This window comes from Sebastes umbrosus, chromosome 17 (assembly GCF_015220745.1).
Source record: "Sebastes umbrosus isolate fSebUmb1 chromosome 17, fSebUmb1.pri, whole genome shotgun sequence".
Lineage (NCBI taxonomy): Eukaryota > Metazoa > Chordata > Actinopteri > Perciformes > Sebastidae > Sebastes > Sebastes umbrosus.
Genome location: NC_051285.1, coordinates 10,151,454 through 10,162,037, shown reverse-complemented (window position 1 = coordinate 10,162,037; position 10,584 = coordinate 10,151,454). Strand labels below are relative to the sequence as shown.

The following is a 10,584-nucleotide window of genomic DNA, read 5'->3' as shown; positions in this document are numbered from 1 at the left end:
ATGGGGCAACTGTTAACCTTTGACTGGTTAAAAGCCCCCAAGCTGAGGAAGAGGAGGAGGAGGAGGAGGGTAGTGGTGGTGGTGGGGGTTTGCAGGGAAACACACACACACACACACACACACAAACACACACACACACACACACACACAGGGGGGATGTCAGAGAGAAAGGAAATTCACACTCATTTCCTCCAGTGTGGTTTCGGTACAAATCAACAACATCCTGTCCTTTTGTGAATCCTGCCTGCCCTCATGCTGGTTTGCGTTTCAGAGTAGGCGTTATAACCTCCCCCACCCCCCTCCTCCTCTCCTCCTCTTTTTTTTTTTTTTTTTTTTTTTACACTACCATAGAAGCTGTAGTCATACCTCACATTGTTGCAGAGGAAGGAAGGGCACGTCCTTGTTTGCAATAAACTGCTTTAGATAGGAACAGGAACACAAGCAGACATTATTTAGCCTATAATCGAGCTGAGGCATGTGATCTCAAAAAGGCATCATGATTTTCCTCCTCGACGATGATGATGATTAAAATAGCCTTCATATACTACACTGTTTTATTTTATTTCATTAAACCCACTTGTATCCTGCAGATTTATGGCTTTTTGTTGACTGCTGATCTTCATGTTTTTCATGACAATTTGGCACCATTTATCAGAATCAGAAGAATATTAAGAGATGGTGCCAGCAAATGAAAAAAAAATTAACTCATAGCAGATTTAGCCCCCCTCACATCTCATCTCTCACACAAAAACCACCATCTCCTCTAAACATGTTGCAGGAAGCTGCATAGATAAATAAATTAACAGGCCGATGAGCCGACTCTTTATGGAAATCAGGCCTGACATTGCCCTTGTGACCAAAAAAAAACCCCACCTCCTCATCCCCCCCCCCCCCCTCCCTCTTCTCACACACACACGCCTCATTCGCCATTTCTTCCCCATTCATAAAAATTCTTGGCACCGCGCATGCGCAATGCCAATCGGAGTCCTCCCCATTCATAAAAATGTAACCTCCGCATTTCAGCCCTCCCGAGGAGTCGCTCTGCCCTCCCATTCACAAAAAAAAAAAAAAAAAAGGCTGAGGCATCTGCGCAGTGAACGTCCCCTTTCCTTTTCCTTCTACCTCCTCCCATTCATAAAAACTCACTTCCCTCCTCCTGTGGTGGTTGCAACATCACATCCAAAAGCTCTGCGTCCACAACCGCAGTCGCCTTTTACGCACCAGCGAGGGGAGAATATAGCGCAGCTCTCCTTTCGCATTATCTCCTTACAAATTTGGACTTTACGCAACATTTTGTGGAGCTATACTCGCTTTGCTTGGACTTGGACTAATAAAAACCTGCGCGCAATAACGTCGTGCGCAACGAAGAGATGAGAGTTTTATCCTGAAACCACAGTAAGTCGTCCTCTGGTGTGTTTTTGTGTCCATGTTCTTGTCCTTTTCCTCTCTCGATCCACTGGACTGGATCGCAGACAGAGCATGAAAAACGCTCCTGCTATATAACTCGATTTTGCAACAAGCGTGTTTGCACTTTGGGTAAATATTTAACCACCAGATTTGGTACCGAAAGCAACGTTGTGAGGGCGCAGAGAGAGAGAGAGATCGGAGGGAAACAAGCGTCGCGTTTTAAAGCGTAACTTGCTCGTATAAATGTCGCTTTTTTTTTTTTTTGGGACAGCAGATCCACATTTCCATCTTATGTCTAAAACCTCCTATTCCACTCTCATGTTGGAGTCTAGAATGTTCGGTTCGGAATCAGAATTAGAATCAGAATCAGAATCAGAATGGTGCTTATTGCCAGGTGTAAGAGGTATACACTAGGAATTTGCTTTTTTGATTTTGTTGGTGCAAGTAAAACAGTATAATAATAACAAAAGAATAGATAAAAACGTTAGAATAAAATAAGAATAAAAAAAAATGAATTTCTACCAATTGCCTGGTTGTTGGCGCACCGTGTCGGTTGTGTCAGGTGTTTTTTTTTTTTTGCCATTAGCTTTTTCCCATCTGATCTAACATCCAAGATAATATATAAAAAAATGTATTTAATCAGCTTCTTTTGGTTGCCAAGAGCGATCCAGCTTTACGCACCAAAACTACGCATTTATCCATTAAAACTACCCCTCTATATACCAGTCTGTCTGGTGATCACACATTCTACCATCATTTTCTTTATTAATATCATTTTATTTTGTCAATTTCCACATTATTACGCGCGAGGTGTTGCACATACGTGGTTACAATGCCTATATGAACATGCTATTTGAGTGTATATATATATGCCGAGTATAACCGCCTCCGGTTTTTTTATGACTCAGTCCATTCACATATATTGGAAGGGAGGGACGCGCACGCACACGCGCGCACGCACACGCACTCGAACACGCACTGTTCCGGCTTTGGGAGCTCATAATGGTCTAGAGATTTTTTGACGATCACAAGCGCTTGTGTCGGTGCCAGCGATGTCGCAACAGGTTTTCTTCTCAAGCAAGCAGGCTTTTTTTTTTTTTTTTCTTTTTTTTTTGCAAAATCCGAGGAAAAAAAAAAGGAGAATAACACGAGCTGCATTTTGACATCAAATAGACCACCAGTCAGCAGTTATAAAGCACAACATGACAGGTTTTTAAGGTGCTTGGAAAACCATAATGCATCTTATGGTGTGAAATCTGTGAATGAGCTTGTGGGGTTTTGTGTATTTTGCAATAAGCTACAGCAGATGTGGGTCAGTGGAAATGTCTGCTGGTGCTGCGTCGTTTTGTCTTGAATCATCTTTCATTTTTTGGGGGTTTTTTTTCTGTAAAGTAGGTCTTTTGCTTCATCTATGAAAATGAATGATGACACCGATTTCATTCAGAGCTCATCATGACTGGAGCGCATTGATTCATGCCTGCAACACCGAGTGCAGCCAGCAGCTTTTTCATTCACAAAAAAAAAACCTGCAGTTCACAAAAATCACATCCATTCACAAAATCCCAAAGATTCTCGGATTCAAATTTCTGTGTATATATAAAGAGAGAGAGAATTTACAACATATACAATTAGAAGTACAAATATATTATTGTATTCCCATTGCCTCCTTTGCGTTCATTTTGGTTTTGTCCCATTTCTGGCAAACCTCCTCCTCTCTTTGCTCTGCCTTGTTTTTTGCATCTTTGAATCTTTTTTGCATGCAAGCCCTGCTCTCTTGGTGCTCCCTGCTCTTTTGGGAAGGGAGGCGATGAGAGCCCAACTTCTATTGTTCTAATGTCAAAGTTAGAATAGAGGAGGTTTTGAAACCCTGTTGGTATTCAGTCGAAAGATCAAGATCGTTTGGAGACTCTACATTCAGATTATTGCAGAGATCCGGCAGTGAGAGAGATTTCCGTTGAGAGACTGAAACACTCTGGTTTTAAAGACTTAATAACTGTCCTGCATGAAGTAAACTATGTGTAATATGTCCGAGGTGTCGATTTGAAACCTAGTGATCCTTTAGATAGTCATTGTATGATTTATTACAATCATAAAGGTCTCAATCATGTGGGGAAAGCAGTTTTTGTTAAATCATGACATAAAGCAGTGGTTAGTCATCAGCAGCAGAAGCAACGCAAAAGACTGAAATTATACCACAGAGAGTAAAAATGACACTTAACAACGTGACCCTCCATTATACATTAACATGTGTGATTAAATACAAGGTTGAATAAATGCAAAGGATGTTTTCTGCTCATTTTATGTCAAATAAAATGAAGGTTTTAACCTCCTGGTGTTTGGTTAAAGACAACTTAAAGGAAGGCACGTATTCAAACTCTCGTTCTTTATAGCGAACCTGCCTGTCATTTTTGGACAGTTTTGTGATTTATTGACTTTGTGCAATGATCACAATGTTATTTTCATCCTTTATTCATAATATACTTTGCTTAAGATGAGGTGTTTGGAAAAAAAAGAGGGTAAAAGAGAAAGAGCAGCAGATGTAGCCGGTCCTAACTGTCTCTTTTGTATCTGTCTTTCTGCAGTTTTGCTAAATGCTGCTTTAGAGTGAAGACGTGCGAGGCACCAGCCTACACATGGAGTCCAGGGTTCCCCACCACATCCCCGGAGTGTCCTCCTCCCTCATCTCCCAGCCCCTGCTGGACAGTCGAGTGCCCTACGGCCGCCTGCAGCACCCTCTCACCATCTACCCCATCGACCAGATAAAGTCCTCGCATGTGGAGAACGACTACATCGACAGCCCTGCCGTCGTCTCCCAGCAGCCCCCGAGCCAGAAGTCTGCGAACCGAAGGATCACCTGGCTCGGTCAGAATCAGGAGTCCTTCCTGGGGGCGAACCACAACCATCATCACAATCACCAACAGCAGCACCACCAGCAGGGCCGGTGCGACCCCATGCACCCTCACCAGGACACCACCACCCACCCTTGGATTTCCTTCAGCGGGAGGCCCAGCTCCATCAGCAGCAGCAGCAGCACCTCGTCCGATCAGAGGCTGCTGGACCACGCCGCGCCCACCCCGACGGTGGACCACCACCCGAACCTGCACCCCCACCAGGGCCCCGTCAACACAATCACAACCCGAACTCCAGGCTGCTTCACTTCCTCTGAATCGAAAGTCCTCACCTCCTCTTCCTCTGCTTCCTCCTGCTCCTCCTCCTCGAAATCGCTGGACCTCAAGTCTGCAAAGATGCCCGCGGGAGGCGTGTGCAGCACCGGAGGCCAGCAGGGGCCGGGGCTGATCCCTTCCTCCCCGGCCGAGAAGAAGCACCTCATTCTCTGCGAGCACTGCGGGAAGTGCCGATGCACGGAGTGTACGCTCCCCCGGACCCTACCCTCTTGCTGGGTCTGCAACCAGGAGTGCCTGTGCTCTGCTCAGAGCCTGGTGGATACAGCCACCTGCATGTGCCTGGTCAAAGGGATCTTCTACCACTGCACCGAGGACGAGGACGACGAGGGCTCCTGCGCCGACAAGCCCTGCTCGTGCTCCCAGGCTAACTGTTGCGCACGCTGGTCCTTCATGGCGGCCCTTTCAGTTGTCCTGCCTTGCCTGGTCTGCTATCTGCCGGCCACGGGCCTGGCCAAACTCGGACAGAAGTGTTACGACAATGTTAGCCGGCCCGGGTGCCGCTGCAAGAACTCGCAGGGCGGCGTGGGCGCTCCCGTGTGTAAAAACGGAGGCGTGGAAGCAAAAGTCGGGACGCTAGAGAAGCAGCAGCAGCAGGGGTCATGATAGTGGACCAAACAGGCCTTCGCTAAAAAATTGGACAGGACCATACTTGCTTGCTCTCTATGGATAGGACAATCCAACACCAACCCCTTAAACTACCCCATTAATCTGCTGGAAGGTGACTTATGTAAAACAAAAAGGTACTTAAATGGCTTCTTGACCTGCGTTTGATAGGGTGGATGATCGAATGGGGCCTAATCTGAGAGAATAGCTAACAGGCCCCCTCTGAGATGTTTTTTTATTTGTTTGTTTGTAAGCGTGACACAAGAAGAAGAAAAAGAAGAAGAAGAAGAAGAGACAAGATTGTGGGACTGTGTTGTTTTGGCTGAAGGCACAAAGTCATTGTACCTCTCTGCTGCTCTGTATTTCTCAGCTAATTTTGTAACGGTAACTAACCAGAAGCTGGTTGCAGATCCTCGGATAACAGAAAAAGTTATTTGATGGAGATAAATATCTGTACGCCCCCTCCTCCCACCCGTCCCCCCGAAAGCACAGCCCAGTGTCCCTCTGTCTGAACAAACAAACCTATACTGTGGCTTTATGATGGGCCACTGCGAGAGTGAAACCACCACTTACTCGCTCACTCTCTCCACTATTACGATGATGACCATCTTTTAGTGTCGCCATTTTTTCCTCGTTTAGCTTAAAGATGCGGGCTTGGTAACGCTAACATTGTATCTCTGAGTTCTAAGCTGTAAAAACAAACCTTTTTTCGAGACTTTAAGATAATTCCCATAAATCCTCAACTCTGTATTGTGCATAAGCAGTTGTACGGAGAGAGAGATAGTCACTTTACGGTGTGTTTCCTATTTTTTGGGGGGGGGTGAAGCCCAGAGATTCTTAAAAAAGATTTTGAATGCTGTTCACCAATCACCTCGGAGGTAATGCATGTCATGACCTGCATGCTCTAGTGTAATGGTTAACCCACCATGCTAGAAGTCGATGTGTCGTAGAGAAATCTGTAAAAAAACAAAACAAAAAAAGTACACCCAACCTTCTCAGGGACTGTTTCAGTAATCCTCTCTAGAACTTGGCCTACAGCATGTCGATTTCTAAAACTGCCTAAGAGCCTGGTCCTACTTCCTCTTTGCACACGAAGGCAAAGAAACATTTAGGGGCAAAAAGGCAATAGTGAATAATTTAAAAACGAAGTAAGCTAAGTGAGAGGCCAGAAAATAATGTTTCCGGAGGAGAGAGGGGACGCAAGTGATAGAGAGTGAATAGGGGGGGGGGGAGAGAAGGCATAGCAAAGTTGTTGTTGTATCTTTGTCGAAATCAAACCTGCCACTTGCACAACCTTTTTAGGAAGCCCCTTAAAGGATGTACTAAAGCACAGTATTAACCACCTCAGCTATCTCACGTTACGTTCGCGTGCACTACATTTAGCCCCCCAGTCCACCTCCACACACACACACACACACACACAGTGTCTTCGTTCTAACCATTATGCTGCATAGCTTAGTCAGATAGTCTGTCTTTTATTCTGAAAGTCTATTTTTGTGGCTTGCATGATGTTCGTAGGACTTTGCCAAAGGAAGCTAGCGTACAGTAGCTTGTTTTCGCTGTCTGAGTGATCACAGTTGTTATGCACTCTTTGCCAAATGGAGTTGACGGCAGTTGGTTCTTAAAGGCACGCTGCCCTTTAATACAGATGGCCTTTTTTCTGTTTGGCATACTGTCTTTGTTGCTCCATAACACACACACACCTCTCTTTCACGTCGGAACCCTTAACTTCCAGTAGGGCGCCTAACTTTTTGCTCATAGTCTTGTTGCACAAAGCTGAAAAAAGAGGAAAGAAAAAAAAAAAACACACTGTCCTTGAATGTATGAGGCAATATTTTCAAAACCTAGCAATTCAGTTCCGAGAGGAAGGTGCCAAAATCGGAGAATGATTGTGTGACCGGGCAAATTTTGCCTGATAACATGTAGGTGTGGGCGGCAAAAATCACAAATGTTTTGACAATATATTTAGTAATAGAGCTATGCAGGTGAAATGTTATTTGCTGTAAATAGTTTCACAACATTTGTGTTCTTTAGAAGAGACTTTTAAATGTCCTTGAAAGATTGCATGGTACGTTATAACTACAATTCAGTACAAAATATATAGAGAATATATTAGATATATATTTTGAGGGTAAGATGTTTTTGAGGTTGCGAGAAAAAAAAAGTAAAAAAGAAGGGAGAGGGTGGCGAGAGGAAAGGTTCGGGAAGGGGTAACAAAAAAATGACAGGTCTTTCTATCACTAGCACTTGATTTAGAAAAGTGTGCCCGGCAATAAAAAGAAGAAGAGGAAAAAAAAAAAAAAAAAACTCCTGCTGTTTATGCTATCCATGGCTCATTAGCAGTCGAGAGGCTAAGCTAATTCCCTGGTTCCTCTCCGAGTCCTAAAGACTGTGGACTCATTGAATCCACACAGGGAACACAATCTACCCCTATCCGGATCAACCCATTTCCTGCTGTTACTGCTCAGTGTCTCAGCTCTCTCCCCTCTTTTCTCTCTCTTGCTTTTTTTTTTCCTTCCTCTTCTTCCCTTCTTCCTCCCTGAGAAATAGTCCAACAAACACCCCTGGCCTTGATTGACAAACACAGCTGCTGTGCATAAACTTGTCATACCACAGAGAGACGGCAGAGAAAGACAAGTCTGTCCTCTCTTTCTCGTCCGTTTTCCTCCCCTTCCCCGTCTTTGTTTTTCCCTCTCGATTTGTAGTTCTGTGCCATCTTTTTTAACCAGTGGACCTCTTTTTTCAAACTGCCTTTCTTTACTTTTAGTCACTGCACATTAGCTTTATACTTTTACATGTGTTCGCTAGCCTGTTCAAGGTGTGGAATAATCATCCAACGACGACAACTCAATGATTAAAACCTTTCTATTCTTTTTGTTGCCTTTGCTACAATGCTGTGACTTTTACACACCCGTACCCCCCTTTGTGTCGCTCATTCATGGGCACTGATTTATTATTTTTATTTTTCAAACCCAAACAAGAGGGAAAAGTCTCATACAGCTGGGTGATGCTACTCCATTCCTTTATGCCTTTGCAACGTCAACGTTGGGGATTAAGAACGAGATCTGTGCTTTTGTTTTTTTGTTTAGATATAACAAAAAGAAAAAAAATCTCATATAAAAGGTTCCCTTTATAGATATATTTATTTTGAAGTTCTATTTTATATAGTATTTATTTAGATGCCAACTTTTTTGTTTGTGAAGAAAGCTTATGTCGAAAAGGAATGTACATTGACAATGGAAATATATATTGTTAAATATACCAGGCTGTTGTGTCGTTAATTTTGTGAGTATGTTTTCACCCAAATACCACACACATGCAAACACACACATCATGCACTTTACCTTCAGAACACACCTATAGAGACATTAAGAGGGATTTTGGATAAAAATACGATACTCATGTAAAGATTAGGGCTGTGATTGAAATATTTTATTGCGATTAATCTCAATTTATCTGTTCAAAATGTACCTTAAAGGGAGATTTGTCCAGTATTTAATACTGTTATCAACACGGGAGTGGGTAAATATACTTGCTTTATGCAAAAGTATGTATATTTATAATTGGAAATCCATTAACAACACAAAACAATGACAAATATTGTCTCATAGGTACCCATAGAACCCATTTTCATTCACATATCTTGAGGTCAGAGGTCAAGGGACCCCTTTGAAAATGGCCATGACAGTTTTTCCTCGCCAAAATTTAGCGTACGTTTGGAGCGTTATTTAACCTCATTCGCGACAAGCTAGTATGATTGGTTGGTACCATGGATTCCTTAGGTTTTCTAGTTTCATATGATGTAAGTATCTTTACTCTAGCTTTAAAGAGCCCGCCATGAAGTAAAAAATCGCCAGTTGCTTTAATGTGTTAAAGAAATTCGTGGCGTTAAAATGAATTTAGCTTCATTTATGGCCTAATCAACATTTTCTACTATAAAAACTTGAGTAAATCCTTAACTCCTGCAGTAATGGTGCACATGTACAGTACAGTTTAGTACAGAAAATCATTTTTTAAACAGCTTTTAATGTCTCTGTAATGATACTTAAAGTTTCTAGATGCTGATTACTTAAACTATTACTCATTCTGTGCAGGAACATTTACAGGCTTTAGTTGTTTTACATCAACACTTCAACTTCCTGAGGTCCCCCGCTTCCTGTGTCTGAATGGATCGCTCTCTATAAAACACTGGTAGGTCACTGAAGGCCAAATAAAGCAGCTCGACCTTAAACCGAAAGAAAACATTACATAAGTTAACAGGAAATAATTCTGGACGACTTCCTCTGGATGATCTAATATGAAACAGACGCTTCACTTCATATCAGAGATTATTCTTGATGGGTGCTGTGTTTGTGTGTGTGCTTAAACTGACTGCCTTCTACTTTATAGGGGTGGTCTGTTATAATCTGGATGTGTAGCATTCCTGTCTCTCCAAAGCACCTCCTTAAGAAGCTGGAGCACACAAAATCTTCCTCTCACACCCACTGTCGTCACCCCCCAACCTCCTAGCCCACCTGCGCTGCTGTTATCCCCGAGGCGCTCTTCCTCCCTTTACGCCCTTCCCCTCTATATATATATATATATATACACGCTTGTTTCCTGGGTGTTTACCCGAGTGCACCTGGGAGACGAGAAATCAAGCAAGTGTGTGAGAAAAGGTAGAGAAGAGATGGCACAAAAAAAGGAGAGCGGAGTTCCAGCATCACATAAAGAACATGTTTCCGCTGCAGAAAGCCCTGCAGGCGCTGCAGTGTCTGCTCCAACAGGTGAGATCAGAGACCAACCTGTCTGTTTACCTGCCGGTCTGTCAGCACCCACCTGGGACAGCACACACACACACCTGCATTTGACTTCCTCCACACCTACATTGTCATCTCCACCCCACCGGGCCGCATACATATCATCAACACAGGAAGCTTCGGCACAGGCAGGTGAAGGAGAAACCATTTATTATCGGCTATGGCAGCCAGCAGGCTGGATTCACTGAGGAACCAGTCCTGGGTCAGAAACTGAGTATGCAAATAATTATTTGTGCTGTGGTTTGGCCTGCTGCTTACAATGCAACCAACACCAGCCAGTTGAAACAAATATTTTAATATTTTTAAGACCTTAATCTGCGTGTGTACTTTGTTTTTGTTTCATTCAGCTAAGCATTGTGTGGGGCGGGAACTGCTGCTGCATGTTTGTGCTTTTGTTTCATCCGCTGCGTTATTGTACAATGTCAAGAGAATAAGGTCGTCACACCCTGCACACACGCACACATATCAGCTGTTGTTATGGCAGAGTATTTTCTGTTCTGCTGGTAATTTATTACTCAAATCCAAGTATGTTACATCCAAGAAAAAAATACTTTAATTTTTTTAATTATCAACTGAGAACAGGACATTTA

The 10,584-nt window shown here is 43.3% G+C and overlaps 1 protein-coding gene across 1 annotated transcript; it reads left to right on the top strand.

The window, feature by feature from the left end:
- The first annotated feature begins 846 nt into the window (after nucleotides 1-846).
- spry4 (sprouty homolog 4 (Drosophila)) lies at nucleotides 847-7,532 on the top strand. Its single transcript, XM_037748772.1, has 2 exons — nucleotides 847-1,395; nucleotides 3,990-7,532. The coding sequence occupies exon 2, from the start codon at nucleotides 4,041-4,043 to the stop codon at nucleotides 5,193-5,195; it is 1,155 nt and encodes a 384-aa protein (XP_037604700.1). The 5' UTR covers nucleotides 847-1,395; nucleotides 3,990-4,040; the 3' UTR covers nucleotides 5,196-7,532.
- Nucleotides 7,533-10,584: the final 3,052 nt, after the last annotated feature.

Coding starts and splice junctions, on each gene's coding strand:
- spry4 (XM_037748772.1), top strand. CDS start 4,041: ATGGAGTCCAGGGTTCCCCACCACATCCCCGGAGTGTCCTCCTCCCTC.